This window comes from Theropithecus gelada, chromosome 20 (genome assembly GCF_003255815.1).
Source record: "Theropithecus gelada isolate Dixy chromosome 20, Tgel_1.0, whole genome shotgun sequence".
Taxonomy (NCBI): domain Eukaryota; kingdom Metazoa; phylum Chordata; class Mammalia; order Primates; family Cercopithecidae; genus Theropithecus; species Theropithecus gelada.
This window is the reverse complement of record NC_037688.1, coordinates 46,852,287-46,874,207: the sequence shown is the minus strand read 5'-3', so window position 1 is coordinate 46,874,207 and position 21,921 is coordinate 46,852,287. Positions and strand designations below refer to the sequence as shown.

General features: G+C 49.2%; 1 protein-coding gene across 2 annotated transcripts; it reads right to left on the bottom strand.

The window, feature by feature from the left end:
• Positions 1-1,958: 1,958 nt before the first annotated feature.
• On the bottom strand, positions 1,959-13,260 carry ZNF778 (zinc finger protein 778). 2 transcript variants are annotated; one of them, XM_025370707.1, is made up of 7 exons: positions 13,059-13,260; positions 9,663-9,818; positions 8,864-8,955; positions 7,854-7,980; positions 6,495-6,578; positions 5,279-5,355; positions 1,959-4,212 (listed from the first exon to the last, which is right to left on the bottom strand). In XM_025370707.1, the coding sequence occupies exons 2-7, from the start codon at positions 9,685-9,687 to the stop codon at positions 2,344-2,346; spliced, it is 2,274 nt and encodes a 757-aa protein (XP_025226492.1). In that variant the 5' UTR covers positions 9,688-9,818; positions 13,059-13,260; the 3' UTR covers positions 1,959-2,343. The 2 variants fall into 2 exon arrangements, with proteins under 2 accessions (XP_025226492.1, XP_025226493.1); XM_025370708.1 differs by lacking the exon at positions 6,495-6,578.
• Positions 13,261-21,921: the final 8,661 nt, after the last annotated feature.

The following is a 21,921-nucleotide window of genomic DNA, read 5'->3' as shown; positions in this document are numbered from 1 at the left end:
TTCAAACACGTAACATGAAGGTGCATGGGTCTGTCCATCCAGGATTTCAAACATGCAACATGAAGGTGCACGGGTCTGTCCATCCAGGATTTCAAACACGTAATAACATGAAGGTGCACGCGTCTGTCCATCCAGGATTTCAAACATGTAACATGAAGGTGCATGGGTCTGTCCATCCAGGATTTCAAACACGCAACATGAAGGTGCACGGGTCTGTCCATCCAGGATTTCAAACACGTAATAACATGAAGGTGCATGCGTCTGTCCATCCAGGATTTCAAACATGTAACATGAAGGTGCACGGGTCTGTCCATCCAGGATTTCAAACACGTAACATGAAGGTGCATGGGTCTGTCCATCCAGGATTTCAAACACGCAACATGAAGGTGCATGGGTCTGTCCATCCAGGATTTCAAACACATAATAACATGGAGATGCACGGGTCTGTCCATCCAGGATTTCAAACACGTAACGTGAAGGTGCACGGGTCTGTCCATCCAGGATTTCAAATGCGTAACGTGAAGGTGCACGGGTCTGTCTATCTAGGATTTCAAACACGTAACATGAAGGTACACGGGTCTGTCCATCCAGGATTTCAAACACGTAACGTGAAGGTACACGGGTCTGTCCATCCAGGATTTCAAACACGTAACACGAAAGTGCACGGGTCTGTCCATCCAGGATTTCAAACACATAACATGAAAGTGCACGGGTCTGTCCATCCAGGATTTCAAACACGTAACGTGAAGGTACACGAGTCTGTCCATCCAGGATTTCAAACACGTAACATGAAGGTGCACAGGTTTGTCCGTCCAGGACTTACTGTTCACCTCGCTGTAGATTACCTTTATACCGTGGAGGTTCAACACCACAGAAACAGTCACCAAGCAGCTGCTGCCCCATGGCCACAAAAAACCTAACCCAAGATTGCTGCAGCCAGAGGACACACATTCGTGTCACGGACACAGAGGCCTTGCTCTGCTGCTGGGTGTGTTTAAGGGCCTCATCCAGGAAGCGCCAGTGACAGTGCCAAGCGCCGTGGAACATCAGGACCAGCCATGTCCCTGGTCTGTTTTCATGGTACACAAAGGGGCAGCACACACAAGCGGCTCCTGCCCCAGAACTGCCGGATTGCAGCAGCTGCCAGGACTGCTCTGCATGCTATGAAGAGGATCTGGAGGTCAACAGGGACACTCAGGGCTCTCACCCATCCGGCACTGTCTGAGGTACAGGAATTCCCTCCTCCCCACGTGTGCGGGGGTGGCTCTCCCTCCACAGCCATGAAACGGGGGCATTTCACAGCACTGACCTCGCCCCTCTCCACTCTGCCCCTCCTTGCCCCCTTTTGTTTTATCTGAAGGGATCAGGTATGGGAGAGGAACAAGGGCATTTTCATAAAATGCAGACCTGTGTTATGCCCCACCTTGGCCAGTGTGGGATGCTACAGATGGGTCATGCCTAAGAGCAAGACTAACCAACCACAGCCTACACTGTTCACACAGGATCACATCTGGATCCTTAAGACTAACCAACCACAGCCTACGCTGCTCACACAGGATCACATCTGAGTCCTCAAGACTAACCAACCAGAGCCTATGCTGCTCACTCAGGATCACATCTGAGTCCTTAAGACTAACCAACCACAGCCTACGCTGCTCACACAGGATCACATCTGAGTCCTCAAGACTAACCAACCAGAGCCTATGCTGCTCACTCAGGATCACATCTGAGTCCTCCAGGCCCACTCTTAGCCAGGCTGCGACTCGGACAGTATAGCAATCAGACTGGAGGATTTCTACAGGGAATAGTCCTCACTCCAAGAATGATCAGTGCAGCATCATACAGGTTCAAAATACGTCTACAGAACCCCCAGAAAGACGTGTCTCTGTTAGCCCACAAGGTTTTAGGACACGGGGAAGTGATTCCTATCTTCTCTACATTCGTAACACTTCAAGTGTCAATCCTCGTTTACTAAAGATTGAGGAACGATGTCATGTAAAGAATGACTTCCCAACAATTCTCACCCTCCTAAGGTTTTTCTTCACTGTGAGATCACAAGGGATCATCAAAGTACCGAGCAGAACAGCAACAACGCTGCTACGTATCACATGTCAATAAGGTTCTCTCCACTGGATACCTTCCATATTTAGCAAGACCCGAGAGCACATTGAGGCCTTTCTCTGCGTCTGCTGCTGTAGGGCTCCAGGCTGAGTTCCTGCCTGCCGGGTTGTGATGCGATGCTGATGGCCACACTCCTCAAGTGATGGGCATCTGGAGAGCGAGAGGTCTTTCATGTCTTCCACGTGAATGAGTGTAGCTGACGGCTTCCCCGCATTCCTCACATTAGTAAGGTTTCTCATCAGTGTGAATTTGAGCGTGATGGTTAAGGCATGAGGAATTTTTAAAAGATTTTCCACAGTCCTTACATACAAAAAGCTGCTCTTCAGTGTAAGTTTTTAAATGTTCTTTTAGTAGATAAAACCTACTGTACGCTTTCCCGCATTCCTTGCATTTATAGGGTTTATGCCCAGTGTGGATTCTTCCATGTTTACGCAGGTGAGAGGAGGCACGGAAGGCTTTTCCACACTCGTTACATACATAAGGTTTCTCTCCTGTGTGAGTCCGTCTGTGTTCGATAAGGTGTGAGGAGGAAGCAAAGGCTTTCCCACACTCCTTACATACGTAGGGTTTCTCTCCAGTGTGGGTTCTTATGTGCACAACAAGGTGTGAGGACGTGGTGAAGGCCTTTCCGCATACTCTACATTCATAAGGCTTCTCTCCAGTGTGAGTTCGTATGTGCTCAGTTAGGCTCGAAGAAACAGTGAACGTTTTCCCACAGTCCTTACATTCATAAGGTTTTATTCCAGTGTGAATCTGAATGTGCTTATTCAGGCATGAGGAATTTCTGAAGGATTTCCCGCATATCATACATATAAAAGGCTTCTCCTCTGTGTGAGTTTTCACATGTTCATTTAGTAGATAAACCCTATTGTAGGCTTTCCCGCAGTCCTTACATTCATAGGGCTTCTCCCCGGTGTGTGTCCGCGTGTGTTTAGTGAGCCCTGAGCGCCCCGTGAAGGCTTTGCCACATTGCTTACATTCGTAGGGTTTCTCTCCAGTATGGATTCTCGCATGTTCAGTCAGGCTTGAAGAAACAGTGAAGGATTTCCCACAATCTTTACATTCATAGGGTTTCTCTCCAGTGTGAGTCCTTACGTGCTCGGTAAGGCCTGAGGACGTACAGAAGGCTTTCCCACAGTCCTTACACGTGTATGGCTTCTCGCCCGTGTGTGTTCGTACGTGTCTAGTAAGGCCACAGCGCACGGCGAAGGCCTTCCCACAGTAGCTACATGTATAGGGTTTTATTCCAGTGTGAATTCGAACATGATTATTAAGGCAGGAGGAATTTCTAAAATATTTTCCGCAAACCATACATGCAAAGGGCTTCTCCCTCATGCGAGTTTTCACATGTTCATTCAGTAGATAAAACCCACTGCAGGCTTTCCCACAGTCCCTCCATTCAGAGAGCTGCTTTCCAGGGCATGTTTGGACGTGTTTAGAAAGACCTGAGCATCCAGTGAAGGTTTTTCCACATTCGTTACATTCACGGGGCTTCTCTGCAGCATCAATTCTTACAAGTGCAGTTAGGCCGGAAGCAACAGGGGAGGCTTTTCCACATTCTTCCAACTCACAGGGCTTCTCCCCAGTGTGGACTCGCATGTGACTAGTAAGGTAGGCAGTGTGTCTAAAGGCCTTCCCACATTCCCTACATACGTGGGGGTTCCTGACAGTATGCATTTCAACAGGCGTGGCACAGCCTGTGGAGTGAGTGAGAGCCTTCCCACACTGCTTCCAGTTCCATGTTCCTTCTCCACTGTGAGTTCCCACACGTGCCTGAAGGTATGACTGATTAAGGACTGCTTCCCCACAGTCACTGCAGTCAAGAGGTTTATCCCGAGTGCATGTTTGTTGGTAAACAACATTTGGAGTAGGGCTAAAGGCTTTTCCACACTGATCCAACACAGAAAACTGCTCTCCAATTTTGAACCAAGTTTTCTGGCATGGAATAAAAAAGTCTTTTTCATAATGATTAGACACACAACTGTCTCCTGTATTTTGAGTTCTCACGTGTGTGCTGAGGCCTGAGTGTTCACTGAAAGCTTCTCCAAACTGCGTGCGGTCACAGAGCTGCCCTCCATTGTGGCTTCTTGCCTGCTGGTGGAGAATGAGTGGCAGTCAGGGGATTGCTGAGGCTTATTCATAGATCTCACCCAGCTGAAGACAGAGTATGACAATGACAATTACGATTTTTGCCATTTTCATAACACGCATGCAGCTCCTGCCCTGTAGATGTCTTTCAAGTCAAATGAGGAGCGCACCTGCAAGAATCCTGTGCCATCAGGACGGGCGCGGTAGCTCACGCCTGTAATCCCAGCACTTTGGTAGGCTGAGGCGGGTGGATCACCTGAGGTCAGGAGTTCAAGACCAGCCTGACCAACGTGGAGAAACCCTGTCTCTATTAAAAATACAAAATTAACCGGGCGTGGTGGCACATGCCTGTAATCCCAGCTACTTGGGAGGCTTAGGCAGGAGAAAGGCTTGAACCAGGGAGGCAGAGGTTGCAGCAAGCTGAGATCGCGCCACTGCACTCCAGCCTGGGCAACAAGGGCAAAACTCCATCTCAAAAAAGAAAGAATCGGCCAGGAGCAGTGGCTCACGCCTGTAATCCCAGCACTTTGGGAGGTTGAGGTGGGAGGATCACGAGGTCAAGAGATCGAGACCATCCTGGCCAAAATGGTCAAACCCCATCTCTACTAAAAATACAAAAATTAGCTGGGCGTGGTGGCACACGCCTCTAGTTCCGTTCCAGCTACTCGGGAGGCTGAGTCAGAAGAATCGCTTGAACCGGGGAGGTGGAGCTTGCAGTGAGCCGAGATCATGCCATTGCACTCCAGCCTGGCGACAGAGTGAGACTTCATCTCAAAAAAAAAAAGGAATCCTGTGCCATCTGCTCTAACTTTGAAAAGTGTGTGCTCACGAAACAGCTCTGCAATCTCAATGCCTTGTCACGTGTGCTGACGTGTGTCTGAAGCACCAAGTTTCCAGACAGGATGAGGCCCTCCCAAATTCCACACATTCAGAGTGTTCTCTACAGACAGTCCCCACCTGAGTGAATCCTGCTTCTCTACATTCTCTCAATTTTGCTCATTTTCTGTAGTGGAATTCCCAATGTTTTATGAGTGTGATAAATTAAAAAAATCTCTCTTATTAATTTTACCGTTTGTGTCTCATTTGATGTTCTGAACCAAGATCTATCCTGCCGAAGTGCTGGCCCTTTGGTTTTAAGTCGCCATTCTGAAAAGAAAAAAAAAAAAGACCTGAAAATGATCAAACTCATTGTTATTCGTTTTCATATAAGACATGGCAAAAAAAATAAAGCAAAGATAGATTGGAGGAGTTTGGCTATGTGTAAAATTTGGAATCACAAGAACTGGGAGTCATAATTTAGAAGATTTAAAAGTAAATTTGGTCCGTAAAAAACAAATGTGATGGTGAACAGAAACAGTATTATCAATGAAAGAAAGCAGGAAAGATCTGGACAAAGAGCATACATTAAAAAAACAAACTCGGCTGGGCGTGGTGGCTCATGCCTGTAATCCCAACACTTTGGGAGGCCAAGGTGGGTGGATCACGAGGTCAGGAGTTCGAGACCAGCCTGACCAACATGGCGAAACCTTGTCACTACCAAAAATACAAAAATCAGGCTGGGCGCAGTGGCTCAAGCTTGTAATCCCAGCACTTTGGGAGGCCGAGACAGGCGGATCATGAGGTCAGGAGATTGAGACCATCCTGGCTAACATGGTGAAAGCCCGTCTCTACTAAAAAATACAAAAAACTAGCCGGGCGAGGTGGTGGGTGCCTGTAGTCCCAGCTACTCGGGAGGCTGAGGCAGGAGAATGGCATGAACCTGGGAGGCGGAGCTTGCAGTGAGCTGAGATCTGGCCACTGCACTCCAGCCTGGACTCCGTCTCAAAAAAAAAACAACAACAAAATACAAAACAACAAACAAGCAAAAAAATTAGCCGGGTGTGGTGGCACACGCCTGTAATCCCAGCTACTCGGAAGGTGAGGCAGAAGAATCGCATGAACCCAGGAGGCGGAGTTTGTAGTGAGCCGAAATTGTGCCACTACACTCCAGCCTGGGCAACAGAGCAAGACTCCGTCTCAAACAAAACAAAACAAAACAAAAAAACCACAATCTCAAAGAACAAAAGAGCAGGGTTTTCTTTTTGTTTTTGTTTTTTTGCAAGACAGAGAGAGAGTCTTGCTCTCTCTCCCCAGAACTTTGAGTCCAATGGCCTCATGTTCTGTGCCAGAATGCATCTTAAAACGTACACTCACGATCCTCCCACAGCCACCAAACTCGACACTCAGGATCCTCCCGCAGCTGCTAAACTTGACATCGACCAGGGGTGCTCTTCACACTCACTCACCTTGGAGAACTCCTCTCTGCTCTGCCCTCAACTCCTCTTCCTCTTCCAGCCAACAGATCACACTGGGTTTGAACAGGTCATGTCCTGTACACAGGGAAAGAGACATCAATGGAAGAGGCTCAGGCAGGGGATGACAAACCTACCCATGAAACAGGAACTACATTTCCTTGTTTTTTTGTTTTCCTTTTTTTTTTTTTTTTGAGATGGAGTCTCGCTCTGTCCCCCAGGCTGGAGTGCAATGGCACAATCTCAGCTCACAGAAAGCTCCGCCTCCTGGGTTCAAGTGATTCTCCTGCCTCAGCCTCCCGAGTAGCTGGGACTACAGGCGTCCACCACCACGCCCAGCTAATTTTTTGTATTTTTAGTAAAGAAGATGGGGATTCACCGTGTTAGTCAGGATGGTCTCAATCTCCTGACCTCGTGATCCTCCCGCCCCGGCCTGCCAGAGTGCTGGGATCACAGCCCTGAGCCACCGTGACCAGTCTCCCAGAGTGCTGGAATGATAGCCCTGAGGCACCACGCCCAGCCTCCCAGAGTGCTGGGATTACAGGCATGAGCCACTGCGCCCGGCCTCCCAGAGTGCTGGGATCACAGCCCTGAGCCACCGCGTTCAGCCTCCCAAAGTGCTGGGATTACAAGCGTTTGAGTCACCGTGTCCAGCCTCCCAAAGTACTGGGATTACAGGCGTGAGCCACCACACCTGGCCCCCAAAGTGCTGGGATTACAGGCATGAGCCATTGCACCCGGCCAGGAACTACATTATTTTATTTTATGTTTTTGAGATGGAGTCTCGCTCTGTCACCCAGGCTGGAGTGCAGTGGCGTGCCAGGAACTACATTTCTAAAGAGTGCAGTGAAATTGTTTCGAAGGAGCTCAAAGTGCAAGTACTCCATCTTTCTGTGCCCCAAAGAAACTGGTTTATCTCTGATCCCTGAAGCCCACATTCAGGCTTAAATATACATGTAAAAACCACTAAGACTTCTATTCAAACAGGAAATAACAGAAGTGCAAAAAGAGATCTTCATTCGCTTGGGAAACTACTACCCAGTGGTTCCCAGCGTTAAGAGTGAGTCGGCTTCACGGGGAGGGCTTGTTAAAGCAGAGATGACAGGCCCCCCCCCAGCAGACATTCTGATCCAACGTGTCACAGGTGCGGCCTGAGAATGCACGTTTCTAGATGAGTGATGGTGATGCTACTGACCCCAGGACCACATTCTGGAAACGACCACGCTAGCATCAAGCCCATTATATCTGTTACTTCCCACGGTACTCGGCTTTGCCGTCAACAATCCTGGAACACAGTAAGGACGTATCATGTATCAGCTCCACAGAAGTTGCACAGAACGGCGGCAGCCTCACCTACGGAGGCCAGGTTCTCGTAGTTTTCCAGCATCACGTCTCTGTAGAGGTCTCTCTGAGATGGGTCCAGTAAAGTCCATTCCTCCTGGGTGAAGTCCACAGCCACGTCGTCAAAGGTCACTGAGTCCTAAATCATCACACATGGTGGTTGAAGCCACTCAACGTGTCCATCAGTGTTCACTGGAGAATGAGGAAACGGGCCCTACGCCTACATGGGACTGTGAGGTCTCCTACTGTCTACCCCATGGCCCAGCGGTCCTGGGAACCCTTCTCTGCCCACACACACACACTGTTGATCTCCTCTAGTCATACGGCCGGAACGGCATCTCCCATATGTGAACTTCTCTCACCCACTCACTCTCCTCTCGCCTTATGTCCCTCTCCTGAGCACATTACAAACAAGTGATAACTCGTGATGTGGAAATAAGTTCCCAGAAACGACACTTTCCCCTTCCTTACCATGTGTCAGAGCACTCAGCAAAAAAAGAAGCATGCATTTGGCACAAGGGTCAAAATAATGAGTAATGCTGAGGCTAGGCACAGTGGCACAAGCCTGTAATCCCAGCACTTTGGGAGGCCAAGGCAGGTGGACCACCTGAGATCAGGAGTTCAAGACCAGCCTGGCCAACATGGCAAAACTCCATCTCTACTAAAAATACAAAAATTAGCCGGGCATGGTGGCAGGCACTTGTAATCCCAGCTACTTGGGAGGCTGAGGTAGGAGAATTGCTTGAACCTGGGAGGCGGAGATTGCAGTGAGCCGAGATACCTGGGCAACAAAATGAGACTCCATCTCAAAAAAAAAAAAAAAAAAAAAGAAAAAGAAAAAAGTAACACTGAATTACGGGAGGATTTTCAGCCACACCTGACCGGCCAGGCTCTCCTCCCCGGGGCTCAACTAGGGACTCGGTCCTAGGGTGAGGCTGTGGAGATAAATCTGCTCAGACAGAAACCTATCTGTCTGCTGAATACCAGTATGTTATTTTTAGAAAAATACAGTTTTGGCATACCTGATAACAATTTATCAGCCAGCCAGCCACCATCCCTGCTTCCTGTGTCTGTTCTTCATGAAGGCAGACTGAGTCCCTAGAAACATGACCTCCTAAAAAACAAAGAAGGCAAGAAAGCATGAGAACCCAGAGCTGACCCTAATGCCATGCTCACGGACCTGCAAGTCATTCCATCCTGGCGGGAAATTCCCGTGTACTGCTGCACATTCGGGAAAACACACACACACACACACACACACACACAGCCATACAGTGCCAGGAAATTCCCACATACTCCTGCACACTCAGGAAAACACACACACACACACACACACACACAAAGAGCCATACAATGCCTCAGGAAAACACACACACACACAGATACACAATGCCTCAGGAAAACACACACACACACACACACACACACAAAGAGCCATACAGTGCCTCAGGAAAACACACACACACACACACACAGCCATACAGTGCCAGGGTAGTCTGTCTCACCTGGCGACACAAAAGGTTTGTGAGCTATGCTGCCCACCAGGAAATGGTAACAGGCTCCTATAGCAGATACGGAACTGTAAGCCCTGAGAAACGTGACTCTTCATTTGCCCTTGGTGAGAAAACTCATGGGGTTTACGAATCATCCCTCCCCAAAGCACACACACTGGGGCTGACTTACAGGCCAGCGTTCTCTGGCTCACTCCAGCAGCTCCAATAGGAACCCGGAACGGGACTACCCAGGCCCCGTCCATGGGACTCACACTGTGTGTCAGCACCTACAGCAGAGGCTGTGAGGAGGAGCCCCACCAGGACTTACCGTGGGCTAGGTCAGGGGCTGCCATCCTGGGAGGCGGACGGAAGCGTCTGAATGCTCCTTTCCTGAAGCCAAGGCCACTGCAGGACGGCCTGTGAATCTGTGTGGATGGTGCAGTCTCTATCCCTCCTGACCCAGGGATGGCTGGATCCCTATTTCCTAGCAACCACAACGAAGAAGCATTACTTCCCAGTTATCAAACCTCATGCATTAGCTTGTTTCTGCAGATGACACATGTGAAAGCCACTATACCCAGTATACTCTGTTGAGGATTAGTAATATCCACGTCACCTACTGAAGAGCAGTATATGGGTCAGAAGACAGCAGAAGCCTTATTTAATTATCAGAACAGCCATTCACAGATTTCACCCGTGTTTATACCTAAAACAGCCTGGATTCAGATAACGAACTGGTCCCACATCATCCACTCAGGAAGTGGTGAACCACGACAGTTAGCTGGTACAGGTTCAACCACCTCGTCAGTTTTTTTGGTTTTTTTTTTTTGAGACAGAGTCTCGCTGTCACTCAAGCTGGAGTGCAATGGTGCGATCTCGGCTCACTGCAACCTCCACCTCCCGGGTTCAAGCAGTTCTCCTGCCTCAGCCTCCCAAGTAGCTAGGACTACAGGCACGTGCCACCACGCCTGGGTAAGTTTTTGTATTTTTAGTAGAGGTGGGGTTTCACCATGTCAGCCAGGATGGTCTTGATCTCCTGACCTCGTGATCCGCCCACCTCGGCCTCCCAAAGTGCTGGGATTACAGGTGTGAGCCACCGCACCCCACCCTGGTCTCATCAGTTTGTACTCCTGAGTCTGTGGTCACTCCCCAGCAGGACAAAGGTAGATCTAGAGCTGTACTTTCTTACTCTACTGATGAGGTGACTAAAACAGTAAAGTTTCACATGTCAGAAAAACATGTCCATTCTCCTTGTATAAACTGTACTTACTACTAGGTGTCTCAAACTGGGGGGTAGAGGGGGTGTGCAGGGTCTTTGGGCTAAAAGACCCACAAATGTGTTGAGTTCGGTGTCACCTGCACAGGTTCTTTTACCTGCTTCAAAAAGGGATGTAATATTCAGTTCTCTGCCTTAACATCATCCCCAGAGGACCTGACCCTCAGACTGCACTCATACACCATGCTGACATTAGGGTGGCTGGACACAGTGAACAGGAAATAAACACGTTTTAGATACCTTCATACGAAATATACACTATAGGGGCTTGTGATTCAGGGGCCATAGTTTCTGTCAGTTCAGTAGCCTGGATTACATAAAGACATCCCCTCCAATATGCACCTCCAAGTTACTGCACCTCATAACACCTATAACCAAAAAAGAGGCTCAACACTCCGCAGATCTTTTAATTTTAGGAACAACATATATAACAGCTTTAATGCTCTACACAGTTGCCTATAAGGCTGCCAGTGCCAAGTGTGGATCCCTGCACATTCAGGGTGCAGGACAAGCTTCTGAAGCACTTGGTGGAAATGACCCAGCAGACCCAATGACACGGTGTCCATGGTAAACAGGATGCCGTTGGATGCCTCTGGCAAGCACTGATAAGACTCAGAGCCCTCTGGGATTTTAGAGTAAATCTACACCCTCTCAACAGTCATTTATGCAGCTGACCCTTGACCTTTTGAGAAATAGGCTGGGGCTTGGAATCAGCACAGAGAAGGAACAGCTAACATGGGACATGAGGTGACTAAGGCTGAACTCAGCCATCTGAGACCTCGTGGACCCAAAGGCATAAGGTGCTAGAGAAACGATAGGGGTTGTTCTAGGTGAAAAGACATAAACGATGGGAACGTATAAACCTTGAATGGCGGCCGGGCGCGGTGGCTCAAGCCTGTAATCCCAGCACTTTGGGAGGCTGAGACGGGCGGATCACGAGGTCAGGAGATGGAGGTCATCCTGGCTAACACGGTGAAACCCTGTCACTACTAAAAATACAAAAAACTATCTGGGTGAGGTGGCGGACGCCTGTAGCCCCAGCTACTACGGAGGTTGAGGCAGGAGAATGGCATAAACCCGGGAGGCGGAGCTTGCAGTGAGCCGAGATCCGGTCACTGCACTCCAGCCTGGGCGACAGAGCGAGATTCCATCTCAAAAAAAAAAAAAAAAAAAAAAAACCTTGAATGGCTCTTAGTCCCCAAAATACCCAACAGTGCAGTGCTGGAACAAGGCTGACAATTCTAGATGTCACACAAAGTAGACAGTGGATGGCCTTATTGTTACTATTATTTTATTTCTTGAGATGGAGGTTTGCTCTTGTTGCCCAGGCTGGACTGCAATGGCACGATCTCGGCTCATCGCAACCTCTGCCACCCCGGTTCAAGCGATTCTCCTGTCTCAGCCTCCAGACTAGCTGGGATTACAGGCATGCACCACCACGCCGGGCTAATTTTGTACTTTTAGTAGAGACGGGGTTTCTCCATGTTAGTCAGCCTGGTCTTGAACTCCCGACCACAGATGATCCACCCGCCTCGGCCTCCCAGAGTGCTGGGATTACAGGCCTGAGCCATTGCGCCCAGCGGACCTTATTATTTTTAATTATTTTTTTTTTTGAGACGGAGTCTCGCTCTGCCGCCCAGGCTGGAGTGAGTGGCATGATCTCGGCTCACTGCAAGCTCCACCTCCCGGGTTCCCGCCATTCTCCTGCCTCAGCCTCCCGAGTAGCTGGGACCACAGGCGCCACAACCACGTCCGGCTAGTTTTTTGTATTTTTAGTAGAGAGGGGGTTTCACCGTGTTAGCCAGGGATGGTCTCGATCTCCTGACCTCGTGATCTGCCCCCCTCGGCCTCCCAAAGTGCTGGGATTACAGGCGTGAGCCACCGCGCCCGGCCTTTTTTTAACTTTCTTAGGTGAAATACTAGTATTGTGGTTTCAGTAGGACAATGTCTTTATCTTTGAGACGCTTTACCAAGTATTTAAAAGTTAAGTATCACGTGTGCAGTTTATTTTCAACTTAGTTATACTCTAATAATAGTTTATTTATTGGAGGAGAGAGAAAACATGGCCTAGTACTAAAAAGGAGGAAAACGACTGCAGTGGATATTCCTTGTAGTAGATGTTCACATTTTTATTAGATTCAGATTTTTTTAAAGCAAAACGTGAGAAAAAATAGTCGAAACACGCTGTTCACCGCGGATTCGATTACTCCAGGCCGGGCGGGATGACGGCCGCATCCCTCCTCCCCGGGGGCCGGGCCTGGAAGGTCCCGCTGGTCCCCACAGGGTAACCTTCTCCGGGAGCGGCACGCCCCGGGCGCTCAGGGGTCTACCTTACGCTTCGGTCCCAACACAAAGTGCCAGAAACACAAAAAACGTCAAAGCCGAAGCCAGATTCTCACAGAAACACGCCCTCATCAAAGTGAAGGAAGCAGAAGGCCCCTCTCTCACCAGCTCCGCGGACTGGAGGCGCGGCCCGGGTCCACCGCGAGCGGGGGCGACTTTCCCTTCTAGAAGCGGTGCCGGGGGCGCGGGGCGGGCGGGCGGGCGACCACTCCCGGGCCAGGTCCCCCGCAGACGGCCCCGGGACACGTGCGGAACTCTGCGGGCCGGGACGGTCAGCTCCAAGAACGGGCGCAGCCGTCGCACAGGAGGGGGCGGAGCCGGCGCCGGAAGAGGTGCCGGCGCGTCTCTGGCGTCACTTCCGCCTCCAGCGCCCGGTGGGCCGAACCGTTGGCCTATGGCGCGGAGAGGTTGTAGTTTCTTCCGCGACAGTGTGGGAGGGCCCCGTGGCGCCCTCGGGAACCGGGCTGGAGGCAGAGATAGTCCCCGAGGACCAGGCGGACGTAAAGATCAGGTCTCTGGACGCGACTGCGGGGCCGGAACAGACCAGGAGGGCGAGGTTGGGCGGGTACAGCCAGGAAGTGCTCGTCGCGAGCGCGGCCGGGATTCGGCCACAGCGAGAAGCCCTCGGGTGCCGAGAGTGCGCGGTCTCCTCTCGATCTCTGCAGGGAGTCACCGGCGCCGTTCCTTTCTATCCGTCTGAACATCACGCCGAACTCTTAACAGTTGATTCCATTGCATTTTCAATGTAGTATTTTTTTTTCTGTATATGTTCATATTTTTCCCTTCAAATATGCGTTTCTGTTGTTTTTCTCATGTACCGTAGGGGCCAGGAGCACCTACCTATACTACGTTGCAAAATAGACTGATACCAGGAGTTCTCCCAAGGTTCGTTCAGAAATGTCACATGATTCCAGTAACAATACCAAAAGGTTTTTTTTTTTTGGAGCCAGGTATATTGGTCCTGGAGTTGACATGGAGGAACAAATGTCTCATAACGAAGATGACGTGGACAAAGCACAATGCCCGACAGATATGAAAACAGCCTCTGTCATTAAAACTGTGTGCTACTGACACATGAACAGGAAACACAAATGGAATATCCAGCCATCAACCCACTAACATGGAAATTCGGTGCATAAACGTAATTTCAGAGCAGTGGAACAAATATGCGGTTTATAATGAAAGGTGCTAAGACAAATGGTTAGCCGTCTGAGAAATGACGAGATTCATTCTGGACCTCACAGGGGTAAACTCCAAACGGATCAGGAATCTAAATGTGAAAAGCAAAACCACATGTGAGGAGTTCATGTGATTTCCTGGCTGATGAAGAAACAAGATGTGCCCAGGAGGTGGCAGTGGCGCACAAGCTTTGACAGGTTGGGGGTGGGGAGTCACGCACCGTGAGATTATCCACAGGCTTCGAATTGGGGTTCACTATTCAGAAAAGAGAAGAAAATGGGCGGGGTGGGAGGGCGCAGAGCACTCCCAGAGAAGAAGGGGATCAGACAGGGGGAGGGCTCACATGACTAGATCACGTTTCTCAGCAGCCTGACAGGTGTCTGAGTCACAAAGCTCTGAAGGGCAGCAAGGGCTTGCAGTCTTTATAACCCCAGGATTCATCTTATCTATGGCTACCAGATTTCACGAAGTATACAAAGCAAGCACTTGCTACATGGTTCAACACTATGCGTGTTTGGGATGTGTTTTATGTATTATTGATTTATTAATGTTGAGACGGAGTCTCACTCTGTCATCCAGGCTGGAGTGCAGTGGCGCGACCTTGGCTCACTGCAACCTCCGCCTCCCAGGTTCCAACTATTCTCCTGCCTCAGCCTCCCAAGTAGCTGGGATTACAGGTGCCCACCTTGTAATTTTTAGTAGAGATGGGGTTTCACCATGTTGGCCAGGCTGGTCTCCAACTTCTGACCTCAGGTGATCCACCCGCCTCGGCCTCCCAGAGTGCTGGGATTACAGATGTGAGCCACCGTGGCAACCGCGCCTGACCTTGGGATATATTTTTGTTTTGGTTTGGTTTTGGTTTTGGTTTTTTTGAGATGTGAGTCTTGCTTTGTCGTCCAGGCTGTAGTGCAGGGGCACAGTCTTGGCTCACTGCAACCTCTGCCTCCCGGGTTCAAGCGATTCTCCTGCCTCAGCCCCCAGAGTAGCTGGGATTATAGACACTTGCTACCAAGCCCAGCTAATTTTTGTATTTTTAGTATAGGTCGGGTCTCTCCATGTTAGCCAGGATAGTCTTGATCTCTTGACCTCGTGATCCTCCTGCCTCGACCTCCCAAACTGCTGGGATTACAGGCGTGAGCCACCGCGCGGGTATGTTTTAAGTAACTGAATGTATTAAGTTTAGCACCAGCAGGCTATTGTGAATAATGTTGCTATGACCATCGTGTGCAAAAATATCCTGGATCCTTGTTCTCAGCACTTTTGGATATATATGCAAAAGTGGAACGGCCGGGTCACATGATAATTCTGTCTGATGTTTTGAGCAACCACCGTTCTGTTTTCCAGAGCTGCTGCACCATTTTGCATTCCCATCAGCAGGTGCACAAGGTTCCAGCTTTACCACATCCAACCAACACTTACCTCCTATTTGATGGCCAAGAGCCATCACCGCCGGGGTAACGTGATCTCACTGCGGCTTTTGTTTTCATTTTCCTAATATTGAGTTATGTAGACCATCTTTTCATGTTCTTATTGGCCATCTGTTATCGTCTTTATTACAAGTCCTTTTATGAATTAAATTGGTTTTGTTGTTATTCTTGAGTTATAGGAGTTCTTAGTAAACTGAATATTAATCCTTAATCCAACACGGTTTGCAAATATTTCCTCCCATTCTATGGATTTTCTTTTCACTCTCATGATTGTCCTTTGATGCACAAAATTTGTATAATTTTTTTTTTTTTTTTTTTTTTGAGACAGAGTCTTGCTGTGTCACCCAGGCTGGAGTGCAGTGGCCGGATCTCAGCTCATTGCAACTCTGCCTCCCGGGTTCACGCCATTCTCCTGCCTCAGCCTCCCAAGTAGCTGGGACTACAGGCGCCCGCCACCATGCCCGGCTAATTTTTTTTGTATTTTAGTAGAGACGGGGTTTCACCGTGTTAGCCAGGATGGTCTCGATCTCCTGACCTCGTGATCCACCTGTCTCGGCCTCCCAAAGTGCTGGGATTACAGGCTTGAGCCACCGCGCCCAGCCTATTTATGTTTTTTGAGATGGAGTTTCACTCTGTTACCCAGGCTGGAGTGCAGTGGCGCTACCTTGGCTCACTACAACCTCCGCCTCCTGGGTTCAAGCGATTATCCTGCCTCATCCACACAAGTAACTCAGATTACAGGCGTGTAACACCATGCCTGGCTAATTTTTGTATTATTAGTAGAGACAGGGTTTCACCATGTTGGCCAGGCTGATCTCCTGACCTCAAGTGATCCACCATGTTGGCCAGGCTGTACTCCTGACCTCAAGTGATCCGCCTGCCTTGGCCTTCCAAAGAGCTGGGGTTATAGGCATGAGCTGCTGTGCCCTGCCTGTGCATGGTATTTTAAAGCTAATTTTGGAAGTACTTCACCATCACTTCTGTCATACTCTGCTGGTCATAGAGACCAACCCTACTCTGATGTGAGAGGACCACACAAAGGTATAAATCTCAGGAAGCAGGAATTATTGGGGCACATCATCCACCTGGAACAGAGAAGAATTTGGCAACATCCAAAAAAACTACAGGTGCAATCCAGCAATCCTACTTGTCAACATTTTCCCTGAAAGCAAATCTCTTAACAATTCCAAAATGCCTTAGATTACCAGTTGCAGTCAAGTAGTCGGGTAGCTGAGTGTTGTACGGTGCCTCCAGCAGTGCAGTGCTATGCAGCTACGGAGATGAAGACCTCCATGAGCTCCTATGGAGTGATTTCTAAGATACACCATTAAGTGAAAATGTAAACTGCAAAACAGTAGCTACAGTAGCAAACCTTTTCTTTAGAAAAATAGACTGGGCATGCTGGCTCACACCTGTAATCTCAGCACTTTGGGAGGTTGAGGTAGGCAGATCAGTTGAGGTCAGGAGTTCGAGACCAGCTAGGCCAACATGGTGAAATGCCATCTCTACCAAAAAATGCAAAAATTAGCTAGCCATGGTGGTGCGCGCCTGTAGTCCCAGCTACTCGGAAGGCTGAGGCAGGAGAATGATGTGAACCCGGGAGGTGGGGGTTGCAGTGAGCCAAGATCGCACCACTGCACTCCAGACTGGGTGACAGAACGAGACTACATCTCGAAAAAAACAATAAAAGGAAAATAGACAATAAAATATACAGGTATATTTATCTCTTCATGTTGAATACAAGGAAATACAGATAAGATTATTCAGAAAATAATAACCCAGGGCCGGGCGCGGTGGCTCAAGCCTGTAATCCTAGCACTTTGGGAGGCCGAGACGGGCGGATCACGAGGTCAGGAGATCGAGACCATCCTGGTTAATATGGTGAAACCCCGTCTCTACTAAAAAGTACAAAAAAACTAGCCGGGCAAGGTGGCGGGCGCCTGTAGTCCCAGCTACTTGGGAGGCTGAGGCAGGAGAATGGCGTGAACCCGAGAGGCGGAGCTTGTAGTGAGCTGAGATCCGGCCACTGCACTCCAGCCTGGGCGACAGAGCGAAACTCCGTCTCAAAAAAAAAAAAAAAAAAAAAAAAAAGAAAATAATAACCCAAAGGTTGAAAAGGATAGTAGGATGAGAACAAGGTGGAAAGGATGGGGACAGGGAAGATGTCCCCTGAAGATAACATTCTGTTCAGTTCTGATGTCCAAACCAAGTTATTTCTTTATATTCTTAATTTTAAAAAATCAACATAGGGCCAAGCACAGGGGCTCACGCCTGTAATCCCAGCACTTTGGGAGGCCAAGGCATGAGGATGGATCACTTGGGGCCAGGAGTTCAAGACCAGCCTGGCCAACATGGCGTAACCCCATCTCTACTAACAATACAAAAAAAATTAGCTGGGCATGGTGGTGGGCACCTGTGATCCCAGCTACTTGGGAGGCTGAGATAGGAGAATTCCCTGAACGTGGGAGGCAGAGGTTGCAGTGAACTGAGATTGCACCACTGCACTCCAGCCTAGGTGACAGAGTGAGACCCTGTCTCAAAAAAAAAAAAAAAAAAAAAAAGGCAACAAAACCCAACGTAGATAGAGGGACAACACAAAATATAATATGCACAGAAATAATCAAACTGAACTTGGTATAGAATGAGTAACAAAACCGTGTAACAAGAAACACAGCAAAGACTGAGCTTGGCTGGGCGCGGTGGCTCAAGCCTGTAATCCCAGCACTTTGGGAGGCCAAGACGGGCGGATCACGAGGTCAGGAGATCGAGACCATCCTGGCTGACACAGTGAAACCCCGTCTCTACTAAAAAATACAAAAACTAGCAGGGTGAGGTGGCAGGCGCCTGTAGTCCCAGCTACTCGGGAGGCTGAGGCAGGAGAATGGCGTGAACCCGGGAGGCGGAGCTTGCAGTGAGCTGAGATCTGGCCACTGCACTCCAGCCTAGGCGACAGAGCAAGACTCTGTCTCAAAAAAAAAAAAAAAAAAAAAGAAAGCAACACTGAACAAAATGATACTATTCAAGGACCTGTTCGATATCATTTTGCTTAAAGTCCAAATTCCAAGACCCCCTGGACGGCATTAAGTGGGGACTCGACTGTGTTTTGGACGTTACCATGCTCTGGCTCCCACTCCCTCACCCTGCTCCCCTCCCCGTCCCGCTCTCTCTGCCCCAGTCTTCCCTCCTGGGACCTAGGGACAGAGGACTAACCTTTCCACTCCCGGACCCCACCCTGCCCAGGGTCTGTAGGTAATACATCTTTGAACGTGTTTCCTATTGCAGCAGTTGAATTTATGCCTTCCACCAGAAGGACCAGGGGGTGCCCAGGCTGCATTTTTCTGGAGACCCAGGGTGGCAGGGGGGATACAAGGGCAGGCTACCAGCACCAGAGCCATGGTCAGGCAGGCACAAGCTGGACACAGGTCAGACAAGAGCCATGGGGCGTCTGTCAGCGTGAGCAAATTCCCCATGGGATGGACCCCAGATCGCAGGTTGGACAATGAGGCACTGGGCCTTCCACCATGTAAAAGCTGTGTCCCATCACAGGTGCATGGCAAACGCCATGTCCAGTCCAGGCCTCGGGCCTTCCACCATGTAAAAGCTGCATCCCGTCAAAGGTGCATGGCAAACGCCATGTCCAGCCCCTTTGTTTCCCATGAGCGCTGGGCTTCCAGCTGCCCAGCACTGGAACCTAGTTTAGCCAAGGGCTCTCAAGACAGGGTGGAGGGAGTCCTCAGAGGCTCTGCTGACACTCAGTACAACAGAGTGACAGGTGGCAGCCTGGCCCCAAACTGCAGCTTGTGTATGAGTCACGACCACAGTGAAGGGCCTCAGTATGTGTTCCAGGTGACAGCAAGCGAGTGTACTCCGCTCATCTCTGCTGTTGAATACACCACCAAACCTGGACAGAACGCATGGAAAAGGACACTGAAGACTGAGAAGTAAGCAGCAGCAAGGAGAACTGGGAAAATACCAGATTTTGAAGTTCTGCCAAGATGATGCAGGGCGGGTGTGCCCCAAATTTGGGCTTGGCCCAGGAGGGTTCTTGGCTTCACCCAGGAAAGAACGTAAGGGTGAGCCTGGGGCAGGAGAAGGCAGGGTTACGGAGGCAGCCATGTATGGAGAGTGGCTGCTCCTTGCAAAGCAGGGCTACCCCACAGGCAGTGCATGCAGAGTAGCTGTAGATGGGCTATTGGCAGCTGTATTTATTTATTTTTTTGAGACAGTCTCGCTCTGTCACCCAGGCTGGAGTGCAGTGGTACGATCTTGGCTCACTGCAACCTCCACCTCCTGGTTCAAATGATTCTCCTACGTCAGCCTCCTGAGTAGCTGGGATTACAGGTGCCTGCCACCACGCCTGGCTAATTTTTGTATTTATAGTAGAGATGAGGTTTTGCTGTGTTGGTCGAGCTGGTCTCAAACTCCTGACCTCAAGTGACCCACACGCCTCAGCCTCCCAAAGTGCCTGGATTATAGGTGTGAGCCACCACGCCCGGCTGGCAGCTGTATTTATACCCACTTTTAACTATATGCAAATTAAGGGACTTTTTAGAACTTTCTAGAGTTTCTGGAGTTTCCAGAACTACGTAAGGTAACTTTCGGTCATGTCCATGGGCATGTGGCCGTGGTAATTGGTCTTCTTTGGGTGTTTGGTCTTATTTCTTTTTTTTCTTTTTGAGAGTACAAAAAATTAGCCTGCCACCTCGCCCGGCTAATTTTTTGTACTTTTAGTAGAGACGGGGTTTCACCGTGTTAGCCAGGATGGTCTCGATCTCCTGACCTCATGATCTGCCCACTTCAGCCTCCCGAAGTGCTGGGATTACAGGCGTGAGCTGCTGCACCCGGCCTGGGTTTATTTCGTTCATTTGTTTAGTTTATGGGTACCCTTTTATTTATCAGCCAATTTGATAGCATGCTAGGCAGAACACACATCACATAAGCAAAGAAACCTAAACAAGAGAGCTGGATCCAAGTTATTTACAAAATTGGGACCTCTCTCCCTGGCTAAACTTCGTTTGCTCTAATGGATGTTGCAGGACAGGTGAGGCTCCCTGCAGAGCCAAGTCCAAGCAACAGGCAGTGCACCCAGAGTGGCCACATGGAGGCTGCTGGCAGCTGTATTTACCCACTTTTAATTACACTCAAATTAAAGAGGTTATTTATTTTTTTATTTTTTGAGACCAAATCTCGCTCTGTTGCTCAGGCTGGAATGCACTGGTGGGATCTTGGCTCACTGCAGCCTCCGCCTCCCAGGTTCAAGAGATTTGCCTGCCTGGGTGCAGTGGCTCACGCCTGTAATCCCAGCACTTTGGGAGGCCAAGGCGGGGAGATCATGAGGTCAGGAGTTAGAGACCAGCCTGGCCAAGATGGTGAAACCCTGTCTCTACTAAAAATACAAAAATTACCTGGGCGTGATGGAGCATGCCTGTCATCCCAGCTACTCAGGAGCCTGAGGCAAGAGAATCACTTGAACCCGGGAGGCGGAGGTTACAGTGAGCTGAGATTGCGGCACTGCACTCCAGCCTGGGTGACAGAGTGAGACTCCATCTAAAAACAAAACAAAACAAAAAAACGAAAACAGAAATATCTCAAATCAACTGAAAGAACCAGAAAGTAACAACCTAAACCCAAAGCTGGTAGAAATAAGAAAATAATAAAGATTAGAACAAAAATAACAGAAATGAAAAGTAGAGGACGAAACCAAAAGTTGATTTTTTGAAAAGATCAACAAAATTGACCCACTTTTTGCCAGATAGACTACGAAAAAAAGAGAACACTCAGGTTACTAATAGCGGAAATCAAAGTGGGGACATTACCACTGATTCTATGGAAATAAAAAGACTGTAAGAGAATATTATGAAAACATCGGCCACCAATTGTATAACTCAGATGAAATGAACACATTCCCAGACACACTAAACATACCAAGACTAAATCATGCAGAAGTTAGAAATCTGAGTGGGCCTATAACTAGTATGGAAATAGAATCATTAGTCAAAATTCTGATAAAGAAAAGCCCTGGCCGGTGCGGTGGCTCACACCTGTGATCCCATCTGTACTAAAAATACAAAAAAAAATTAGCTGGGCATGGTGGCACACATTTATAGTCCCAGCTACTCGGGAGGCTGAGGCAGGAGAACTGCTTGAACCTGGGAGGCAGAAGTTACAGTGAGCCAAGATCGTGCCACTGCACTCCAGCCTGGGTGACAGAGTGAGACTCCATCTCAAAAAAAAAAAAAAAAAAAAAAAAAGAAGGCCGGGCGCGGTGGCTCAAGCCTGTAATCCCAGCACTTTGGGAGGCCGAGACGGGTGGATCACGAGGTCAGGAGATCGAGACCATCCTGGCTAACCCGGTGAAACCC